The sequence below is a fragment of the Ixodes scapularis genome, unplaced genomic scaffold (genome assembly GCF_016920785.2).
Source record: "Ixodes scapularis isolate PalLabHiFi unplaced genomic scaffold, ASM1692078v2 PGA_scaffold13__105_contigs__length_92229423, whole genome shotgun sequence".
Lineage (NCBI taxonomy): Eukaryota > Metazoa > Arthropoda > Arachnida > Ixodida > Ixodidae > Ixodes > Ixodes scapularis.
The window spans coordinates 75,946,235-75,969,809 of record NW_024609839.1 but is presented as its reverse complement, the minus strand read 5'-3'; the positions used below and the strand labels follow the sequence as shown (position 1 = coordinate 75,969,809).

Genomic DNA, 23,575 nt, shown 5'->3' with positions numbered 1-23,575 from the left:
GAAGGGGCTATTAGTTTGATCTTGGTGGACACGAGTGGTCTGGGCGGTCTCGGTTTGAAAAGGAAGTTCCCCAACTGAGTGCTTTAGTAACGCTGGCTACATCATACACAATAAAGTCTTAGAGCATCGGCACTGTGCTGAAGACGCATATCTGCTGCCCCTGCTGTATCCATTCCTCGTCACCATTTTATACACCGTTTCACGTTACGATAAAGCGCATCGGGTTCTACGAGCCATCAGAGCCAATTAACCCAGTGCCGTGCAAGTATCGCGCGACGTTCGCAGCACTGGATTAGTTGGGATGGCTTGTGGTGTCCGATACGGTTTGTCGTAAGGTGAAAGGAAATAATTTCAGCGCATGCAATCTTTGTTGTTCCTAATCTAAAAGATAACATTTTATATTCTTCTCCACTATAGGAGTGATCAAGCATAGCCTCCTCTTTACTCACAAAGCCTGGCAGTTTGACAACGCAGCCATAGAGCGCCCGGTCACTGATTTAGAGCACGAGGATCTGGTAGCACAGAGCGTTTCTCGGGGAGCCTGCGGTCGGAGCACAGCTTTTGCAGCGGCGAGGACCCGAAACGTGGTTTTCAATCTTGATGAGAAAAGCGGTAGTTCTCAAGGTTTAATTCTTAATTATAAAAGAAGCGGTAGCGCGAGGAGCACGAGCGGACATGCCATCGCTCGGTACAAGTGTGTTTTGGCGTCTCGCTGCCAGCAGGGTGCCCATTACGTGCCTCTCCTCTCATTCGTTGTCTGTCGGTCTAGCTTTTCACTTTCTTTCGGCGGCCACATCTCCTGCCGATCTGACAGGCTTTCTCAGTATAGGGGAGGCTATGGGTGAAGTTATCGTTTGTGTTTTAGCGTTTAGTGGTGCAGTGCTGTCATGCTGGTTATGATTAATAGTTCCGACGGACCTGACATGCTTTCTGATAAGATTAACCAATGCATGTAAGAATTGTCCCTTTCTGCAACTTTTTAACTATCTCAGTGCAAATCAATCAAATTTGGGGGTTTTACGTGCCAAACCTACGACGGGCATCTGGCACGCCCCAGCGGAGGACAGGATTAATTTCGACCACCTGGGGATATTTTGACGTGCAACCGAAAGCTCGGTTGCACGTCTCCGCAATAAGCCTCAGTCATATTGCGGGCACCTCGGTCGGGATTCGAACCCGCCACCTGGGGATCCGTAGGCTGGCGCTCTCACTTCGGAGCCACCGAGGCAGCTAACTATCTCAGTGCAAGAATTATGAAAACTAAATATAGGATCGCAGTATATAACTTTCAAACCAACTTTCTGGAAACCTCACATGAAGTTGCAGTGCGAGGTGAGGATATCATATGTAACAAAACCAACAATACATTACCTTTCATGAGGTGTGTAAGTGAGTCACAAATGGCTGTCAATTCCTTTATTACTATAAATATATTTCATTCCTTGCACAGTGCCTTTGGTATGACCCTTAAAAAATGTATTTTCCAGCTGGAATATGAGCACAGACACTTTCTTATCACAGTGGCAAATAAAAAAAAAATCTGGACACTGCTGCTGGAATGTTATTAAAAAGACCAACAAAGTATTTCCAAACAAAAAAAATGGTTGTGAAGTCTAGTCCATCTAACACATATACCAACAGGTGCTGGGTAGAAATTTGCTATGTACACCAAAGGATCTGATTTGCAAGTCCCATAGAACTGGAACTGCTTAGATAGCTCTGAAGTAGGAAACAGTGTTTCTCCCTGCGTCGGGCCAAATAGGTCTGAATTATGCATAGTATTTGCAATAGGAAATGGTGATAAATACATACATGTAAGAAACAAACATGTTTCTCATGATGAAGCACTTGACTGGACATGCAGGTTCCACTCATTACAATGACAATACTTTGACCAGGCTGGTCAAAGTGTGGCATATTTAATGCGTCAAAAAAGGCCTCGCTGTCATGTTTGCTTAAAAATACTGCGTAGCATCATTGTGCTATTGTTTGTACTTGAAAAGGCATCCGTGATCGACAGGAGTATTGTGTTACGCTGAGTATAGTTGAAATTCATCTTGGAAATGCTGCTAGAGAAAAAAAGCCTGTATTAAACATATTGCTGCATAGTTACTCAGTATAGTTACCTTGAAAGGGTCATCTTCATTGCTACAAACTGTACAGTGCATATATATGCACACACACACAAATGTTACCAGAACACAAATTCAGAGTCTACACATACAACTCAGGCATCAAACTTTGCAATTACTAGGACAAGAGGTTAAAATGGCTTTAGGTTAACCTTGTCAACCTACCCTATGCAGACCATCATAGTTTCTGCATCTGATTTAAAGATTTTACAAAACACTTAGAAAAGATATATTATATGCTAGCTGGTACAAATTCCATCAAAGGCTGTGATACACCAAGTTTGTTGCCAACAACTATGGAGCCATTTACGAACACGTCTTTACAGATCACACTTTCAGGCGTAAGAGCACTTCCAACATGGTACAAATTTTTTGCAGAGCGCACAGGGACCATATTGAGCAGGATAGCTTTGCATCGTCGTTGCCTGCTTTCACAATGCTCTCCCCAATGTGACATTGATTACGACAGACCATTTCTAGGGCTGCTTTGCAGATCTCAGGAGTCGGAACACATACTTCAATCAAATCAGATCACGGACATGATCCTCACTTTAGACTTCATCTCAACATGAAAGATATGAGTGCATCCACAGACAGGCGTGCAAAATTTTCCACACAAAGGCGATTCATATTTGGCTTGCTCTGTAAGCAATGGCAAGTGTCTGCAATAATTTGCTCATTTTCTTAAAACTTTCATACATTACGCAAAACACTAATCCAGCATGGCAAATGATGCCACAGCACCAGCGACACTTCCTAGGTACCAAAGCCAAAGTGCTGAATCTTCGACATCAGCTAAAAAAGGCCAACGTGAAGCATGGATTGGACACAAGCACTGCGCCATCGTTTGGCTGAGACTCGCATTTAATCAGCGACGACGTGAGTTCCAGCTGAATGCTGACACGGCAGTTGTCCACGCTCCAAGTTGGCCTTCTGTTGGCGACGCAAAAAATTCAGCGCTTAGGTCTTCTTATCTACGAGGTGTTGGCACAAGCCTGTCAGCTCTCACTTTCATTCACGGATGGCTCGTCATTTTTGGCTTTACCTTGGTAGCGAAAATTGAGCTTGTTTGCAGTGTCCCAAAACTCGAGGGCCAACCCTAACATGGCATGCAGTTCACTTTCACAGGTCGGTGGTCCCTAACTATTTACACGGGAAGCGTAGGTCTCCGCCGCTAAGAAAGAACGGTCAGATAGGCACGTCCAAGGGGTCACGACTTGTAGATGTTGACTTCGGGCGGTGCGGACGGTTCTGAGGGACGCCTTGGGTTGTTGTTGTTGCCGCTCTTGAGCTCGTTGATGAAGTTGTTGCGTGCCGCCGTGATGCCGAAGCTGTTGGGCAGTCGCTCCAGGCCGTTCTGGATGATGCGCTCCACCTTGTTTGGCAAGATATCGGCGCAGTGGGTATCCGCATACTTCGCCTTACTTGCGCCGTTGATGGGCCGGACTTTGGTGATGTCGCCCCGTCTGGTTCGAGGCCTGCACGAGCGAAGGGTGGCACCAATCAATGCGTTTGGTTTACAGAGACCCAACGCGGTTAGGAGACCGCAATAGTATAGGGAGTGTCTGCTAAATCCTGAAGAGATTAAAGAATGAGGAGATTAAAGATTAAAATGATTTTATCCGATAAACTGGAAGATTAGCATGAAAAATTCCATCTGCTAATCTGAAAGATTAGTAAGTGAAAGATTTCATCTGCTAATCTGGAAGATTGGCAAGTGCAAGTTCCATCTGCTAAACTAAGAGATTCGCTACGGACGGGAGACCATCGAATCCTTCCTCATCCAGAACGCAGGAAACAAACTCACTGACCTCAGTAACCTTACCAAGACGGGAAATAGAATTCATCAGGCCTGAACTTGAAAAATATCGCAAATCGCCATAAAAACCGCACCATCACTATAGTTCTGCCCGTGCCTCAGGTTCTTCCTCCCCCTTTTCATCCCCCATTATTTCCATCCCCCTTATCACCCTATCTTAGTTGGGATCTCGTTCAGGGTGCAATTTTCCCGCCGAAAATAAACACTGTTGCTAAATGCTTGTCCTGTGTTTTATTCTTTCGATTTTAAATAAGAGATTATTAGCAAGCGAAAGATTCTATCTTCTAATCTGGAGGGTTAGCAAGTGAAATATGCTATCTGTTAATCTGGAAGACTAGCAAGAGAAAGATTTAATTTGTTAATCTGGAAGATCAAAAGAAAGATTCCATCTGCATATGCTAATCTGAAAAAAAATAGAAAATTAGCAGACTCCATCTGCTAACCTGGAAGCTTAACTAATAAAAGGTTCCATCTATTAATTTGGAAGATCAGGAAACAAAAGATTCTATCTGATAATACGGAAGATTAGCAAACAAAAGATGCCATCTAATAGTCTAAAAAATTTGCAAACAATTGATATCATCAGCTAACCAGGAAGATTAACCAACAATAGATGCCAGCTGCTAATCTCAAAGCTTAGCTTACAATATGTTCCACCAGCTAATCTGTAAAAATAGCAGACAAAAGATTGTCTGAGAATCTTCAGGGTTAGCAGATATTGAACAGTCTTTGTTTGTTCTTGGTAGAGCAAAGAGCTGGGATTCAACCGCTAACTGACAATGGAGCAAGACCTGTGCTTGTAGGTTCAACATAAAGAAGAGAGTTTACATTTGCATATACACTCATAATACTTATGGGCTCACCTGAACAGGGCAAATGCTGTGCTGGCCAGTGCGATGGAGCTGACTATGATGATTCCAACAGAGAACCACTGGACGTATTCTGGAAGGTTTACTATGGCCCTCAGCATCTTGAGGGTGTCCCCCCGAGCCTCAACATACTGCACAAACAAACAAGGCAATGGAAAGACCAGTTAGTGGCCAAAGCCAGTGAGCCAACATACACTCCTAATCTGGGTCCACGTAGGTTCCAGCTGGGTCAATGTTCCACATATTCTCTCGGGAACATGTCAAACTTTTATGTGGATTGCCAGTTCCTTCCGAAGTCGTTCTGCTTGTGGTTTCACTTACCCTGCTCCACTTTGGTGCCAATCTCTTCCAGTTAAAACCTTTAGAAACTGACTTTTCTTACATTTATTAATCATAAATATCAGTTATCTGAGACACTGTGTTTTGTATAAACTCTGAAATATGTGGAACTTGGCTACCCCTGGATAAGCAAAACATTTTTTTTTTGCAAAGAAGTGCTATTTTAGTCCAAACATAAGTGGAACAAGTAATACGTGATCTAAGAATGTCCTACATAAGTGTTGAATACAACGTGGCCATGAATACTTTGGGTGTCTATTTGCCCTTAGTGTATCTGATGCACTGATCTAATTGCAGCTGGAGGAGCCTTTAACCTCTTCTCACTGTAGTTTACAATGTACAGTGGGAACATATTCTAGGCCCCAAAGTTTAAAATTTGCCGGGTTTTGAAGTCCTTACACAACTAGGTTTTGACAACATAACACACAGCATCAGCTTTCAAGACAGTTTACCGCACCTTTAACAGGAGGTAGATAACTCGCAAGCTTCTAGCCACCTTCTATTTGCACATTTTGTGTACCTGTTTCATATTTCAATTAGAATAACAAAGCATGTCGTGACCCAACAAAATCTTTTCAATTCATGCTTCGATAATATCACTTACAGTTTCTTGCCAGAAAAGGGGAAGCACGCCTTCCGCCACTTGTGAGAAGGGACTGCAAGAATTGTGAAAGAAGACCTGGTCATTTTCATGGCATGCATTCTTGACATTTGAATACGCACATATCGGTTGACAATAAATAACACAAATTTATATAGCATGTTCTTTGAATATATTGATTATATTGATTATCCCAAACCGACCCCAATTTTTATAGCACGCCTGCATTCTCGTCATTTGAATATACACATGTGAATTATTCAAAAACCAACAGCAATTTTCATAGCATGCATTCTTGCCATTCATATTCATTATTCAAAAACGAATAGCTTCATGTCCACTGAAATCCAGTCGTTCCATTACTCTTTTGCAATATTTCAAGCTAATATATATCACACTTAGCTGACTAGCACCATCAACAAATGGAGACCTTAGTATTACTAAATGAAACTCTGTTCAATTTAATCTACAGCTGCACCTAACTGGTATTGCTTTTACACAAATGTTATCGTGGTACCGGTGCCAAGTATTTAAGTAAGTACTCCGCTAGCAACAATCTGAATTTCTAATTGCGAACGTGTCAACTTACCCAAGACCAAAGACCCGCTCCAGAACCACGCTCACTTGAATGCGGCCACGAACATTCACGGTGACGCCGAGGGTCTGAAACGATGCAGAAAAAATCAAATTGATGCCACATGTTTAATGCGATTCCTACGAACCAAAAGAAGATTAATTACTAATGACTAGACATTCATGCTCGTCCTACAGTCATTGACGGGATTAGAATACCAGGGAGGTCTTTTGAGCTTTTGACTGTGCAGGTACAGCCAAAGCATGACAGAAGGCAACAGGTGTGTGCTTGAGGCCGAGCATTTGAAAGAGACACTGCGCTTGTCCTGTCTGTGACTATGCAGAGCGCAAGTTTGTCTGCTTCTTTTGCAGACCATGTAGCTTGCTGTGAGGTTTACCTACCATATCTTTCAATCGGAGCCAATCAGAGCTTGGCATTTCGTCGTCACCACAACCTTTGCAAAAAGAAGCAGACAAACTTGCACACCGCATAGTCTAGCGAGATATAATAAAAGAAATGCCAAAAGGGAAGTGTAAGTGCTCATCTGATGGCCGCACAAGTGACAGGTTGTTCCCAGGAAGTAGCGACAAAGTTCCGATTCAAAGCATTGGTTGCCATATTGGCAAAGTGGGAAGCTTACGGGTTCGCTGTTGAAGAAAAATTGGTGCTTGGTGACATCCGGGTGGAGGCCGTCAACGTCGGCCAGGTAGGCCGGGTCGGCATAGAGGAAATGGGGGAAGGAGAGCACCAGAGGAGCACCTGCAAATTGGGAACTTAGATTTTACACAGGCCACTCAGAAAATTAACATGGTCACAACCAAGATATAAACAAGAGCCAAAGCCTTATCTTGGCGATTCGGGATATGGCAGAGATGTCCCCCCGGAAGAAGCAACCATAAATCTATAAATGTTCCATATGTGGGAAGCTCATTATAGTGCTTGTATGAACATGTGGCATAGAGGGCATAATAAGTCTACAAAGTGTCACAAAAAATTTTTTTTACAATTTTCTTTTTTACCGGGAAAATAAACTAGGCATCGCCGAATGCTCATTGTCGGCCCAAAGGTAGCACTGGAGGTCACAACAAGATGCCAAAGTTTCAGCCCGATTCGATACCTTAATCAAAAGTTATAAGTGACTTTCTGAAAAATTCAATGGGAAACTGGCGGCTGACGGAGTTTTCAAATACATTAGGCTCAATGGCACCAGAAACCGAAACCGGGCAAAAATGGGCTCTATTTTCCCCCATTGAAACTTTCACAAAAACACTTATAATTTTCGAATAAGGTATCGGATTGGGCTGAAACTTTGGCATCTGGTTGTGACCTCTAGCTCTACCTTTGGGCGGAGAATGAGCGTTTGGCATAGCCTAGTTTATTTTTGCGGCAAAAAAAAAAAACCCTGTAAATTTTTTTTTTTGTGAAGCCCTGTACTTATTTTCACGAATTTTTGTCTTTGTATCTTCACTTTGCAGTGGGGCAGTTTCCTAATGAACGCTGATAAAGCAAAGATATGGGCGTAGTAAATTAAAATTGAAGCACACATGTAATAATGACAGTAAGCCTTTCAGCTTCCAAGGACTGGTGAACAGTGCCACTTGGCAATGTACATATTGCCAAGTGGTGCAAATGCCGATGTCGAGAAAATGTGGCTGGTGAGGCGAAGATGTATTGTGCCTCAGTTCTGACTGTGTTAAGAAAGTTTGAGGAGTTTTATGCTGTGACTTGTACTCATATGGATGTGATATTTTTCTCTGTTCAGTCTTTTTTTTTGCCACTTCTGTAATTGCTTGAAATAGGGAAAACAGTATTGACAAAGAAAAGTAATAAAGAATAAAATAAATAAACACAAAGAAATAAGAATGAATTGTGTAATCAGCATAGTATGAGACTCCATCACTGGGTAATTACAATATCATGTCACTACTCCCTGACTGATCCCTGTAATTTGCTAATCATAGAGTTTTAAACCATATCTGCTTTTTATGTTGAATTGCCAGGCTGACCCTATCATTTTCTTCCTTTCATGTATTGTGAAAACAAGTTTTTGTTATTTTTCATATAAACTTTTCGAAGTTCAATTTATTCTTAATGTCTACTGCTACTAGATTAGGCCTTTGATACATTATCAATAAATAAATAAAAATGAAGGGAAGATAATTGTATACTGATTTCAAATACTTTTCCTTAAAAAAAGAAACGAAAGCCGATCTTACTACATTTCTACAGTGCTATTAGACCTCCCATGTGAATGACCTGTTTCTGGGTCAGTAAGGACTGCGTTGCGCGGTTACGGAATCGACACAGTCGGAAAGCAGCAGACCATTCCGTACCCTGCTTGCAGGGTCCGAGGTCAGTGCCTCCTTCCGGCAGTTCCTTTCCAGCGGCAAAACAGCTGTTTTCGCGGAACTTCTGACCACTGTCGAAGGCCAACGGGCCAGCCACGAAGCGCTTGACCTTCAGGCCCATGAAGTCCTCGTAGCCCATATTCTCCGTCGGAATGGACCTGGAGGTGAGGAGTAGAGGCGTCGCCAGGTCACGATTCTTAAAACACACACCGACCGAGATGCATTTTCAACTTTCAACTCAAAGTTGTCGAAAAGATAAAATATTGCATGTATTCATGTAAATTAAAAAGGTGCTGCCACTGTCCGGCAGAGGAGGGGTGCACCATTTCAACAAACTACATCATTAAAAGTGAAAACGTCAGCTTTTATATTGTGTGACATTGGTAATTACTCTCTAAAAACTCAAATGGGCTATTCCATGCATAATGTTTGTCCCAAAACTTGGGATATCGGGCAATGACATTTAAAAAAAACTTAGTTGAATTTTGTTCAAAGGTTTGCCAAACTAGCCAAACCCCAAATTCAATAAAATTTCACGACACTCCTACGTTAGTATGCTTAGGGTCATATAAGAAAAAGGCAAAACACACAGAGTTTGAGGTCTTTGCATGGTCTGTCAATTTACTGTGTCACCCTGGCCTAAGGTCTCTCCACAATGTTAAAAGTTCACCAGCTTGCTGGTATGTATTGAAAATAGCCAAACATCGATTTCAAATATTGAAGTCGGGTTTTTACCCCAATACTTTTATAAAATATGTAGAACCTGAAAACGAGGAATGCCGACCATACCTGCATATGTCAGGAATGAAGATGACTTGTTCGTCATCTTTAGACAGGGGTGGGCGAAGGTGTCCCACTGTGAGAAGAAAGTCAGTCGTAACGCCAAATTCATGGGAATTTAACAATGAGCTGGGATGCACCAAACACTTGAATTAGAGTGCAGATTTATTAATACTTTCACTTTACAAAACATGAATGCAAGACACTGCTCTTGGGCACTTTTTTCCTTCTAAAATTTTCTCATTTCCGTCAGTTCTGGGAGTCACGAAAACGAGGAGCACCAAAAAAGCGCTGCAAGTTGCCACTCTCCACGACATTCAACTTTAAAATAAGGTCAAGAGCAACAACAAAGGTATGTCATAGAATCTCATGAGCAAGCATGATGAAGCTATAATGCTGCTGCAAGGAAATACACATACAGATATGTGTTTCTGCATAAAAAAGGTATTACATACATGTTCCCTTCAGCTGGTTGCATTCCTCACCGTGCCACACATTCAGTTCCCTAAAAAGGCAAAGAGTGCGAAAGAAAGTAATGTCAGGGGCCTGGATTTAACAAAATCAGGTTGAATGCCACAGCAGCAGTTGGTTATAATTGTCATAAGGAAAGTCACCAAAATACTTTCCTTATGACAAAATACTTTCCAGTGACCTGCAAGGACTGAACGATAGGTATGTTCGTAATTCCAGAGCTGACCCCTCAAAAAGGGCATAGCCAAAGTAAAAATCTCAGGTTGTTTTTTGTAGGGTAGAAGTTAGCATGCATGCATGCACTACATCAGCAGCATTTTGACAGGTTCAGACACTGCTCAAGTAAAATTAAGCGCACTGACCTTTGCTTGTTGAACTCGTAGACCTTGTTCACTTGAGAGATGTCGTTTTCCCCCGTGAAGATTGTGTACTCTCCGTCGACAGTGTCATTTTTCTGCATCAGAGAGGTCCCATTTTTTAATAATCAAACACTGTACAAATAAGTAAGCAATATAAGGAGAGCTGAACACCAAGAAACAAGCATAGATGGACCGAAAAGAAAGAAGGCCACACTCACATTAACCATGTATCCAAACTGTGCTTTGCATGCCATTGGGAAAGAAAAAAATGTCTCAATAAAATTTAAGAACCCCAGGAACCGATTGCTTTCCCGCAACAACGCTAAATGTAGTGTCATCGCAGATAAATTTTATCACTGTTACGCGCCATCAGGTGACGTGGTTATGTGATACTAAGGTCACATGCCACAACCACATGAAACACGCTCGGAAATCCACTGCAAAACCTGTTGCTGTAAAGACGAAATCACAGTCCCAGCCTCTGAAGTTTCGGACTAATCAAAAAATATAACCGAGCTCGCGGGGAACACGGGCACACGACGATGGTCAGGTCTTGTCCATCGTAGCTCACGCTCTCCCGACTCACGTTGATCATGTAGCCGAACTTTCCGTTGGTCCCCTGCTGGTTGGGGTCCACGAGAGATCCAAGGACCTTGGTGACGGCCCGGTAGCCGTTCCGGAACACGTCCTGGATGTTGAACCCCGGCTGGCCGGGCCTCGGGCGGCCGGAGTCCACGACAGAGCCCAGAAGGATGAGGATGTCGGGGTAGCCGCCGAAGGTGAGCTGGCCCACCGTGCGAGAGATGAAGATGCGTTGGCCCAGGCCAGACAGGGTCAGAGAGGCTATGCCGCGGATGATGAAGTTCTGCTCCTTCAGAAGCTGGGCAGTGGTCTGGGGGAGATAAAGAGGTGCCAGCACTGAGACACGGGTCGGTAGTGGTACAAGTCCTGAAGCCACGGTAGTATTTGGTTGGCAACATAGGGGTGCGGCAGCAACTCTGTCAAAGGTAACACAAGCTGACTTCGGTATACAGATGAACTGAACTGTAATATCCAGAGAGATAACCCACCTAAAATCGATAGCAAACCGGATGAAAAAAAGAGGTAAGCTAACTTTCGATGTGCCATAAAAAAAAAAAAAAAAGTTGAAAACATTATAGCTTTAGATTTTGTGATTTGCGAAACTTGTGAAACCAAAGACGACTGTCCTCCCCAATCAGCAAAATTCGCTTATCTTCCACCGTGGTTAAGTAGCAATGTTTTTGACAGGGTCACCATTGGCCGGCCCTGCAATTACTAGAAGTGGGCATTCTGCCAATGTTTCTGAAAAGTCGCAGATCATGCCAAAAATAGTGGTGGGCCATCCTCAAGATATTGCGGTACGCATTTTTCAGAATATATATATTCTCTAATCTTCCTTAGAGCTTGTCATAATCTTTTTAAGTAATACTCCTTCAACATTCAAACACACTTTAAAGCAGCAACTATGAATGGCACTCAATCAGTATATTCTTTCCATATATTTGTTTTCAAAAACATTTACATTCAGGTTTATGTAAATACTATGATTGTCTAGATGTTCAATTATGTTGCCTTGCCACCTTTTGCCGCCCCATCATAATATCTACCATAAAATACCGGGCAAGCGCCCACTCAAAATTTAGAGACAATTGAGAACAAATAGGGGATGGGCACTTGTCCAGTCATCAATTTAACATATAAATGTATTGCGCGTATATTTCCTCAGATCTTACAAATTTGGGAATGGGTGCTTAATGTGGAATGGGCGGATGCGCGGTATTCTATGGTAGGTGCAGAAACCTGTTCGCCACTTCCTGTTTTTCATCAATGCTGAACTGGCCAAAATAATAAATTGAGTGATTGTCACAATTATCCCATATTTTATGAGTATCTCTTTACTGCTTCAACTTCTGTTGGAAATCAATATACTAACCAAAATTTCACTGGAAAAAAAAAAAGTGTCCTAAGTTTAGATTGTAAGGAACTTACCACAAAAGGTACATTGACCGTCATGATCTCGTCCTCTTCGGGCCCTATGGAAAGACTTCTTTCAAAGTAATAGCGCTTGGTCTCTGTGTACGACATTGTGCCATTGTCATGGAATGTTATGTTGTGCTTGACCCACTCAGCCCTGCAAGAAGACAGAGGTCACAGGTTACCCAGTGTTGTTTCATAACTTTTTCTGCCAGCTCTGCTAAACAATCTTGCATCAATAAAGCATTAGCATCAGTAAATTATTAGGCAGTAGAAGCTATAATATATGTCTATATACTGAATTAGCGAATACATCATCAGAGGCGTAGCCAGGGGGAGTGGGGTGGGTGGCATATGGGGTTTCAGGCTTCCCCGGAATCCAGCCGACCCTCTAATATACAGATGTATTTTGACCCCTCCCCTCCTCTGCACCCATAATCATAACCCCCCCCCCCCCCCTGCAAAAAAAAAAAAAAAAAAAAATTCCTGGCTGCATTAATAGGCCATTACATCAGGTAAATTTAGGCAACACTGTGCGCACTCATCTCCAGGATTGCCATATCGACACCACAAAGCACTCCTTTCACTATGTTGACACGTAATAATGGTGGTTTTGAGAAAAAACATACATAATGCATGTACATAAGCTTTGACCTTCATAATGCAGGTGACGGCAGCTGTCTTCAAGTTCATGTGAAAAAAAATTTACAAGCCCCAAGATCAAAGAAAAAGAAACACTACTGAAGATTCTCAACAGCCTGTCAATGCTCCACAATGTATTGACAGTGTGTCCTGCATTGCCCAAGTGTCACAGTAAGGCTCAGGAAACAAGGGACCACAGAAAGTATCTAGATACAAACACGACAAAGTTTCACTACAGGATCAATGCTCAAATGCAGTGCTCAAATGCTGTCAAAAATTGACACATGCACTGGTGCAAGTGCCTTGCACCAGTGCATGCGAGCCCAACAGGAAGCTGCAGGACCACGCTTTCATAGCAGTGTGGGGCAGAAGCACTGTGGAAGCTATGCTAGCTTTAACAATGTAGTAGCACAAGATAGTTTCATAGCAGTGTGGGGCAGAAGCACTGTGGAAGCTATGCTAGCTTTAACAACGTAGTAGCACAAGATAGTTTCATAGCAGTGTGGGGCAGAAGCACTGTGGAAGCTATGCTAGCTTTAACAACGTAGTAGCACAAGATAGTTTCATAGCAATGTGGGGCAGAAGCACTGTGGAAGCTATGCTAGCTTTAACAACGTAGTAGCACAAGATAGTTTCATAGCAGTGTGGGGCAGAAGCACTGTGGAAGCTATGCTAGCTTTAACAACGTAGTAGCACAAGATAGTTTCATAGCAGTGTGGGGCAGAAGCACTGTGGAAGCTATGCTAGCTTTAACAACGTAGTAGCACAAGATAGTTTCATAGCAGTGTGGGGCAGAAGCACTGTGGAAGCTATGCTAGCTTTAACAACGTAGTAGCACAAGATAGTTTACGTGAAGTATAGGGTGCTGTAGAACAAAACAATCGAGCAGATGAGGCGTTTGTTTCAGTATCGAAAAGGCGTGAGACACCTACCTGTAAGTGTATGGCCCAAGTTCCTTCACCGATGGTTTTCGTCCTGTCAAGGCCTCGTCGGGATTCGTTACGTTGAAGAAGTAGAAGCGCACCAAGGTATCGTGACCAACGTCCCTCCACATGGGGAAAGCCCGCGAGTGCTCTGCGAGAGACACCTCCTGAAAAAGAGAGAAAAGCTAGTGTGAAGACTTGTATGTGACGGTTATGGTGGGTTCACACATGCAGTGCGGCACTGAAATGATGCAGACTGCATCAGCGCTATTTTCAGCACTGCATTGTGGGCAGGTTTAAAAAAAAAAAAAAAAGATCACGAGTTTTTTTTAAAGTTTATTGAATCAGATTTATTTGATATAAATCAAATTAATCTAAGTTAAATCACAGAAGGCAATGAAATTGTGCTTTTTAATCACTAGATGCATTTTTAAACATGATAGATTGATTGATCAATCTGTCTGTTCATTAAAAACAATGGGGACGAAATTACTGTAAATTTAATGACGATTAATTAGCAACTATTAATGTTGATATTTATAGGTTAGTGCAAAAGCCTTATTTGCTTTTTCTTTTCAGTTTTGATTTTCTTGCAATAGGACATGACTTTTCTAGTGATAGTTAATTTTGCATTCTTATTTACTCTATTTACTTGCAATAGGACATTATGTAGCTGACGAACGAAGTGAATGGCAGAAAGCTCAACGTTCCGACTTGCTCACAAGACCACAGCCTTGTGCTCGTGTTTAACTTGATATGAATTCTTCTTACTTGATGATTCTCCGATTTAATTACAAAACAAACTGCACATAGAGAGCACCAAACGATAATCAAACGGTGAATAGAAAATGTACTTTCGATATTATATAAAATGGTTAGATATAAATCACAACTTTAATCATCTTGATATTTATTATCCACCCCACACCCACAGGCTCAGTACAATATCCCCTGGAACTCCCCCACAAAGCACAGAAAGCTATAATATGCACGCTTTACAAACCCCCATAGCCTCTCCCAGAAGTGCTACACCTCCCCCAGGCTGACAAACCTGGGCAAACCACTTCCGTAGTTTGCCTGTGAACAGGTCCCAAGAGATATTACTGGGCCTCATATAGGACTCAAGTAGAAGAAGGTAAGGGCAGGAGGAGAAAACAGAGAGGTTAACCAAGGCGGCCTGCCTCGGTTGGCTACTCTGAGTTGGGGAAGGGGATGAGGGGATAAAAGAAGGAGGAAAGAAAAAGTAGAGGAGGATAAAGGTAACACACTAGCACTCACGTTAACACTGTGAGGGAAGAATCAATAATTTAGAAAATACCGCAGTTTCCAATATGACAATAAAAACTAAGAGACTGAAAGTGCGTGCTGGATTGTCACCAATGTTCACCCAAAACACTCGAGTTTTTGTACGCGCCAGCGCGAAGTCCAGTTGCGCACGTGTACACTTACAGGAATTATAAAATGGATAGCCCTCTATACGACAACAAATAATGAACACTAGATAAGTTTTTACAAACAGAACTCGAGGCGAGTTGCTGATAAAAATCGCAGAAGGGCTTTTGCGGCCTTCTCCTCTTTAAGTGGTGAGTCCCAGGCCCCTAGTATTTTGGACGTAGTAAATGGCCGGTCGTCTAGATGTGAAAGAATCCTCTTTAGGAGTTCCCTTTCTGCATCGTAAAGTGCACATTCACATAATAAATGAGATATAGTTTCCACACAATCACATCCTGGACAGTTCGGAGTGTGTGTTTTTCCGATTCGGTGCAGAAATTCCTGTGTGTAGGAAACGCCCAGACGTAATCGGTGTATAACAGCTTCCGTTCGCTTGGGTAAATTACGTGACACACGGTATGTTAGGTCAGGATCCAGTAGATATAGAGGAGGGTAATGGTGTGCAGAGCTCTTCCAGAGACTTTGTGTTGCATTTCGAGCATGGAGATTTATCAATGAAGTGACGTCGCTTCTGGAGTAGGGTATTTCGACGTTGGGGAATAAGGTATGGGCGGAAGTCGCAGCTCCATCCGCAGCTTCATTTCCAGGTATCTTGCAGTGTCCAGGAATCCACTGGAACTCAACAGAGTGTCTTCTATCAATACATTTCTGAAGATGGCATAAAAGTTTGAAAATAATTTGTCCATTTTCACTTCGTCGCAGATATGTGCAGATGCTTTGGAGTGCAGGCTTAGAATCTGTAAACACCGTCCATGCCTGAGATGGCTTTGTCAATATAAATCGAAGGGCTTGATGTAGGCCTACAAGTTCAGCCGCTGTTGAAGATGTCTTGTGGCTAAGCTTGAATTTTCTTGTTGTGGCATACGATGGAATCACAATGCTTGCGGTAGAACTATTTTTGACACATGATCCGTCCGTATATATGCGAGTTTTTGACGCGTGTAAACAGGCAATGGTGGATAAAGTGAGTTGTTTAAGTACTATCAATGGTGTATTTGATTTCTTCTTGATGCCTTGAATGTCAAGTTCAACAACGGGGAGAGGGAGTCTCCATGGAGGTATAGTTGGAAAAGTAAACGAGTTTATATCATCAGGGATGTATTGCTCCATTTTTGATAGTGCCATCGAATATTCTGAGTGAGGTCGCTTAAAAGTAAGATCAGCCAGTAAGTGATGACTATGATTAGTAGTATGTCTCAGATGAACTCTCAATGTTTCCTGCATCATTAGTATTTCTACAGGTGTGGCGCGTGCTTCGGCAACTGTGCCCAGAGTCGAGGCACAAGCTGGTAGGCCCAAACAGCCACGGAGGCCACGTGCTTGAACTGCTCTGAGAGCTTTGATGTTGGTTTGACACGTGCCATGTAAAATGGGAGCGCTATATCGAAGTAAGCCGACAAATAAGGCCACGTATATCTGTAATAGGGATCTTACTGTCGCGCCCCACGTGGTTCCACCGATGAAGCGGGCAAGGACACTAAAACTGGCAAGCTTTTTGCGCAAGTACAAAATATGAGGTGACCAGGTCAGACCCCTATCGATTGTTACTCCAAGAAATGTGTGGCATTTAACGTACGGTATTGTTCGTTTGCCTATCTTAAGTGGGTATTTATCCATTCTTCGGCGGGTGAAAGCAATAGCTGCTGATTTGTCAATGGAAATTTCAAGTCCACGGGTATTAAGATAAGTTGTCATTTTCTTTAGTGTAGACTGAACCCTTGCCCTTGCTTGAACTCGCGTAGATCCAGAAGCCCATATACAGATATCATCGGCGTAGAAAGATGCCTGGATGGTTGGGGGCAGTATTTTGGCGAGACGAATGAGAGCGATGTTAAATAATATAGGACTGAGGACGCCCCCCTGAGGGACACCACGGGTCACCGGATATGAAGGCGTATTTCCTTCTTTTGTAGACATAAAAATTGATCTTCCTGTGAGGTAGCTTCTTATCCACCTATATAAGTGTCCCCCAATCCCAATTTCGCTGAGAGCCTGAAATATCGCTTCGTGAGTGACATTATCGAATGCTCCTTTGATGTCTAAGAAAGCCGCTATTGTGAATTTACGATGTGCTCGCTCCTGTTGTATGTAAGTTACAAGGTCAAGGACTCCATCGATAGAGCTCCTTCCTCGACGGAAGCCTTGCATGATTTCTGGATATATCCCTTGCTGTTCAAGATACCAATCTAGACGGCGGTGAATCATTTTTTCCATGATTTTTCCAATGCAACTCGCGAGCGCGACAGGACGGTACGAAATTAATTGAAGTGGCGATTTACCCGGTTTGAGAAGTGGCACAATCCTTGCCTCTTTCCACGAGCCAGGAACATTTTCATTGATCCATGAAGAGTTGAATATATTCAAAAGAAGCTTTCGCGCGTCCTTCCCCATATGTATCAAATAACTGTACTGGATGCCGTCAGGTCCCGGAGAGGTGTGAGGTTTCACTGAAGACAGTGCAGCATCGAGTTCGCTCATTGTGAAAAGGTCGTTCATAGCCTCTTCACGAAGTACTGGTTCGACTGTGATGCGAGATGGAGATTGGCTCGAAAGGGTTGTGTATGTTGTCAACAAAATGCAGTACTGGCTTGCCACCTCTTTCTCTGAACAATTTCTTGAAAGCGCCAGAGAGCGAAATGGGTGCAGTTGCGAAGGAGAAGATTTGAGACCTCGTGAGATCTTCCATATTTTACATAATGGCTTTCTGGGATCTATATTTTCCCAGAGCGTCCTCCAGCAATGTCGAGCTAGCTTCTTAAAATGACGACAGATTTTCTTTTGCACTCTGCGCAATTCGCGGAGATCTTTGATGTCTTTAGTTTTTCTGGATCGTCGTTCTGCCCTCCGACGTATAGCGCGGAGGCGCTCGTATTCTGCGTCAATTGTTTTTTGCGTGGACGGGACGTTAAAATCACGTGTTGCTTTTTCTGCACAAGATACAATGACCTTTTCAAATCGAGATAGTTCAGTAACATTTTTGCATTCGTTCGTCATTGCTTCTTCGAACATATGCCAGTTGGTACGTCGTAGGAAGTTTGTTTTTCGTACATTGGTGAACCCATTAATTATTGTGTATGTGGGTACGTGGTCACTACCACGAGTTTCAATGTCTGCAAACCATGTTGTTTGCGATGTTAGTGCTGCCGAAACAAATGTTAAGTCGAGGCAGCTGCTACCTTCCGTTCCGTAGAAATACGTCGGGGTTCCGTCATTAATGGTAGATAAGTGGTAATCGTCGGCTAATTCTGCCAAGTGCCTTCCACGCAGGTTTGTCCGAATGCTCCCCCATATTGGATGATGGGCATTAAAATCACCTGTTAGAATAAATGGCGGTGGCATTGTATTTAGGATAGACTCCAAATGCTGCCTGTCAAATAAGGTCTTTGGTGGTATATATGCTGCGATTGTTGTGAACTTCATTTTCCCATTTGAGATCGTCGCGCAAACATATTCGTTGGTCGGGTGGGTTGAAACGACGTGTGCGGTATATGTAAGATCTCTTCGAATGAACATTGTCACGCGACTTGCACTATTAGTGCATGATGAGTCAAATTTTTCGTACCGTGATAATTGAATGTCTTTAGGTAAGTTTGATTCACAGATTACAATGATGGGGAAGCTATATTTATAAACGAGTTGTCTGAAATCAGAAAGTCGTGATCGCAAACCTCTTGCGTTCCATTGTATGATAGAGGCTTTCTTGTAATGTTCATCCATTGTACTGACGTACGCTATTTGTGATAGCGGTGATCGCTAATGGGAATTATCAATCGCTCCATAGTAAGCAGAGCCTCTACTTCTGGAATGTTGTTTGCCCCAGGGTATTCTTGTATGATAGCTTTTAACGCCACAAATAACATGGGTAGGAGTACCTGCGCAAGATCTTTTTGTTTTCGTGGATGCTGTGACTGGTTTGACATTGGGTATGTTGCTGGTGTTCCAGCGGGAGGCGCTTGAGTTTTGCGAGATCGACGAGGTGCTGGTATGGGTGTTGGCATTGTCGACCGCCCTGGACGCTCCTCCAAGGGAAGAAAGTCGTCCTCTTGTGTATTTCTTTGATCTTTTTGAACCTTGCGAGGTCGCTTCAGGATCTCACTGTAGGTTTTCTTTGTAGGTGCTCCTCCGTTGGAATGTTCTGGTCGTGCTTGGCGGCGAACAACTTGTGGATTTGGTGACGGAGCTCGACGCCTTGTTTGCCCGTTGATGATAGAGCGTTGTTTTGCAGCAGTGGCGGCCTTTTTTCGCGGACATCCGGAATATGTGGATGTATGGTTGCCGCTGCAGTTGGCACATTTTGGTTCTTTTCTGGAGCTACACTCCTTGTGGCTGTGTGGTCCTGCACACACCTTGCAACGACGCTCTCCTCTACAGTTCCTGGCGAGATGTCCATATCTTTGGCAGTTGAAGCACTGAACTGCCTGTCCAAAGTATTCTTCAACGGGATGGCTTGTGAATCCGAGGTAGATGCGCTGAGGCATGGCTCGGTCCGTCCGAAATGTGAGGACGACTGTAGTTGAAGGGTGTTGTTCCACAATTCCGTCGTCCTGGCGTCGGTAGGCCACTTGACGTTGAACAGACGTGACTCCAAAGTCTTTTAAATAATCCAAGAGCTCATCGTTGCTGTATTCGAGTGGCACATGTTTTACTTTTCCATAGTTCCTGGAATATGTCTCCGGAATATGAGCAGTTACCTGAATCTCTCCGAGAGAGGTGACTGCGAGAAGCTTGTTTGCCGAGTCCAGGGATGAAACATTTACGGAGAGATTGCCTTCTTTGTTGATTTTGTGCGAGACAATCTTTTCTTGTGTGACCGCTATGATCTCGTTGGCAAGTACGTTTGGGTTTACACGCCAGAAGGACGTGTTTGGTGTTGTCGGCTTGAAGACTACGGGAATTCCTGTTGCCCGGTTTTTTCGGTATGTCACGACTGTGTACGGTTCGTCATTGTCGGTCTCATCGGTTATGTCCCTCAATGAATATAATGAGGTGTTATCCTCGCCTTGGTCCCTCTCGACATCGGCGGTACGGATTCGTTTGGATGGGATGTTCTCGTCCGATACTGTTCCACTTATTTCTTGAACAACCAATTGAGGAGGGTGAAGCAGCGGGCGTCCATCCTCCTGTTGGCCATTGGAATGTATGTGGTCGCTTATGGCGTCCATCTTGTCAGACAGATTGGGCGTCAAACGCTTTCTGCTACTCACAGAAGAGGTTGGCCCTCCATTTGCGGTCGGCGGGCTGTCGCCGAGCAGAATTGTTGATGGTAGATGGTTTCCGTTCGAGATGAAAAATTGAATTAACTGGCCTAAAGCGTTTGGTTCTAGAAGGAGCGAAAAATCGAGCTTCTTGCTCTGAACACTTCTTCTTCCTTTTTCAGGACTCAAGTAGTGTTCTTAGTTAGTATTGTGGAGTTCTTTGTGCAGTGCCTTGCTGTGAATCGCTTAGGAAAGAAGTGTCTGCCACTGAATACATTGGTATGAATACCCCAGCAGGGGTGAAGCACTAATTTCAACACTGGAGCTCAAGATCACCGCATTCCAATGCAAGACTCGGGAAAGGTAGAGCACTCTTTTAGTTATATATTTTCGTTAAACCAGGATTGACCAGGGCGGAGCTGCGTGAAAATTTCAGTCACGAAATTTGAATCATACGCTTAACATAAGATAGAATCCCTCGCAAATGGACATATGAAATAGTAGTGAGGACATTTCAAGTTAGTTTATATAAAAAGATACATATTGAAAGTAGGAGATCTACAACAGATTACCTTGTTCAGGATGAGCCTGAAGATGTTGTCGAAGCCTAGGAGTGTCAGCATGCCCAGCACAACGGACAGCAGGGATATCACACACAATGATATGCCTACAAGACAAACGAAAAGATGGTCACAAAATGGGCCTCGACTATTTATCGCGACACTATGATCAGTTTCCTCCAGAAAAATAAATTGCGCGTACCTTTACATTGTAAGCTGTTCTATACAGTAGAGTTTTAGCCGCTCGTTCCGACGCCCCCGATAGAGATACGACGCATGCGCAAAGGCGGTCGGAGTCGTCGGAACGATCTACTAAAGCTAGTGTTTTGTTCAGAATGGAGAGAATGACATGCCTTTCTAAGTTCCTTAAAGTTACACGTGCTTAGAGAACGAGTGGCCTTAAAATTTTGAAACTAATTAGGTAATTTCCAGAGATAATTTTTTACCCCTGTAACACATTTAATGGCCGAAACCCACCCTACGGAGTAACTGGCTCTGTAAATGTGCCACCCAAGCAGAGCGTCTGCAAGGTCGGTGCTGCGATGTTGAAATAATAGGCGGTCCCCAATTATAAAGTTTCGAGACGCTGCGCACGGCAATTTGAGTAACCAAATGGCGGATCCAGAGTGTCGCAATCCTCTTCTTTTCGCCGTCAAATCGAGAAGAAAGGGTCACGTGGAAAAATATCAAATGATTTAAAGCGCGTGCGGGGCGCGCACGAGGGGCCTTGCGCGCACTCCCGAGGGTAAGGGACCGCCGCGTCTCCTGCAAGAGCGACGGTCCCTTCCCGCGATCAAAATGAGAGACCATTGCACTACTCTATGTGCGACGCGTGACCTTGAGGCCACTGCGATGCACGACACACTTCGCGACAAAGTGCAACGCTTCCTTTTTTTCTTTTTTTTTTTTTTTCCCGGTCCTTTTAGCGAGTTTTTTTAGTGCACCTCGTCGACGTTCGAAGCGCCTCGCGCGGGCAATCCGGCCTCTACATTTCACGCGCTTGCGATGTCGCGACTCGCGTGTGGTTGGTTTCTCCGAGGGCCTGCGACCCTATCTACAAAGCACAGACGGTGGTCCAAGACTACGGCCGTGTTCCAAAATTTACTCGATCTTACTCCAGGGTAAGGGTTTGGTACCCTTGGCGTTCTAAAATCTACCCGCGTCCAACGTTTTTCAATCTGTGCTGTCACGTGATACGATCCGCCGGAGTAACTCGGATCCATTTGGGTAAGATTTGGAACACAGCCTACACTTCGTTCACCCCAAAGCTGACAGTGCGACGGGGAGAGGTGCGAGGTCAGCAGACCAATCAGCTGCCTCCTTTTCGTCAGCTGAACCAACACCACCTGGAATGATGAAAGTCCCCGCATTGCCTCCTCTCCCTTCATGTAGCGTCATCAGAGTTGGATTGCGCTAACTCGGCTATTGGGTCCGAGTCCGACCTTGGACGCTCTGATTGAACACGAGCCCCTGCCGAACAGTGACCCAGCACTCGTGCCCAATCTCGAGCCTCGATCGATCTGGCTGTGATGACGGTGCGGAGGCCTCTGAGCATGTATTGGACACGAGGGTGACGTCAGAGTTCGGCGAGGACTCGGATTGGCGTTTTCACATGACGTCAAACCGCCATTTTGTTGTTGTTGTTTTTTAACAAAATTACTAATTTGAAAAATTACATCAAAACCTGTTGAGGAGATGCCAGCCTTGTAAGGCTTCTATGCTCTACGCATATAAGGGATCATGAAAATTCTTGGAATGCACACCTTCGGCACAGTTCACAACAACAAAATGGTGGACAGCCAATGTTGTTCGGCGGGCTTTTTAAAAGGTGTCTCTTGGAGCATGGATTTGGACCTTTTGCCGTTGACGAAGTGGTTTGATCACCTCACCAGGAACGACTAAAGTCCCTCCTCAGCAAAAACTTGTGCCGTTAACTATTGTGGAAACGCGCAAGACACTTGCCACGAGCGGGCGCTTCGCCGCCATTGGCCTCCAAGGGCACCTCGGAGACACGGGCCTCGCGCGCTGGCGCATATTTAACGCTACTTGAAAGACAAACGCAAATACAGGGTGTCACAAAAGAGAATTTACACGATCTTTTTTTACCGCAAAAATAAACTAGGCATCGCCGAACGCTCACTCTCCGCCCAAAGGTAGCGGTAGAGGTCACAACCAGATGCCAAAGTTTCAGCCCGATCCGTTAACTTAATCAAAATTTATTGGTGACTTCTGAAAATTTCAATGGGAAAATGGAGCCCATTTTTGCCCATTTCTGGTGCCATAGAGCCGCGTGTGTTTGAAAACTCCGTCGGCCGCCATTTTCCCATTGAAATTTTTAGAAAATCAGTTTGATGAAGTTATCGGATCGGGCTGAAACTTTGGCATCTGGTTGTGACCTCTAGCGCTACCCCTGGGCGGAGAATGAGCGTTCGGCAATGCCTAGCTTCTTTTTTTTTTTTTTTTTTTTTTTTTTGCGGTAAAAAAGATTGTGTAAATTTTCTTTTGTGACATTCTGT

The 23,575-nt window shown here is 43.8% G+C and overlaps 1 protein-coding gene across 1 annotated transcript; it reads right to left on the bottom strand.

Moving 5' to 3' along the window:
- Positions 1-1,401: 1,401 nt before the first annotated feature.
- Positions 1,402-21,155, bottom strand: LOC8035636 (scavenger receptor class B member 1; the record flags this gene model as incomplete). Its single annotated transcript, XM_040208304.1, is given in 13 exon segments — positions 1,402-3,610; positions 4,815-4,951; positions 5,764-5,815; positions 6,350-6,423; positions 6,975-7,093; positions 8,668-8,840; positions 9,472-9,538; positions 9,918-9,967; positions 10,296-10,387; positions 10,879-11,184; positions 12,303-12,444; positions 13,862-14,019; positions 21,072-21,155. Coding segments are annotated over 13 exon segments (1,722 nt in total), but the record flags the coding sequence as incomplete, so codon positions are not given.
- Between the last annotated feature and the right edge of the window lie 2,420 nt (positions 21,156-23,575).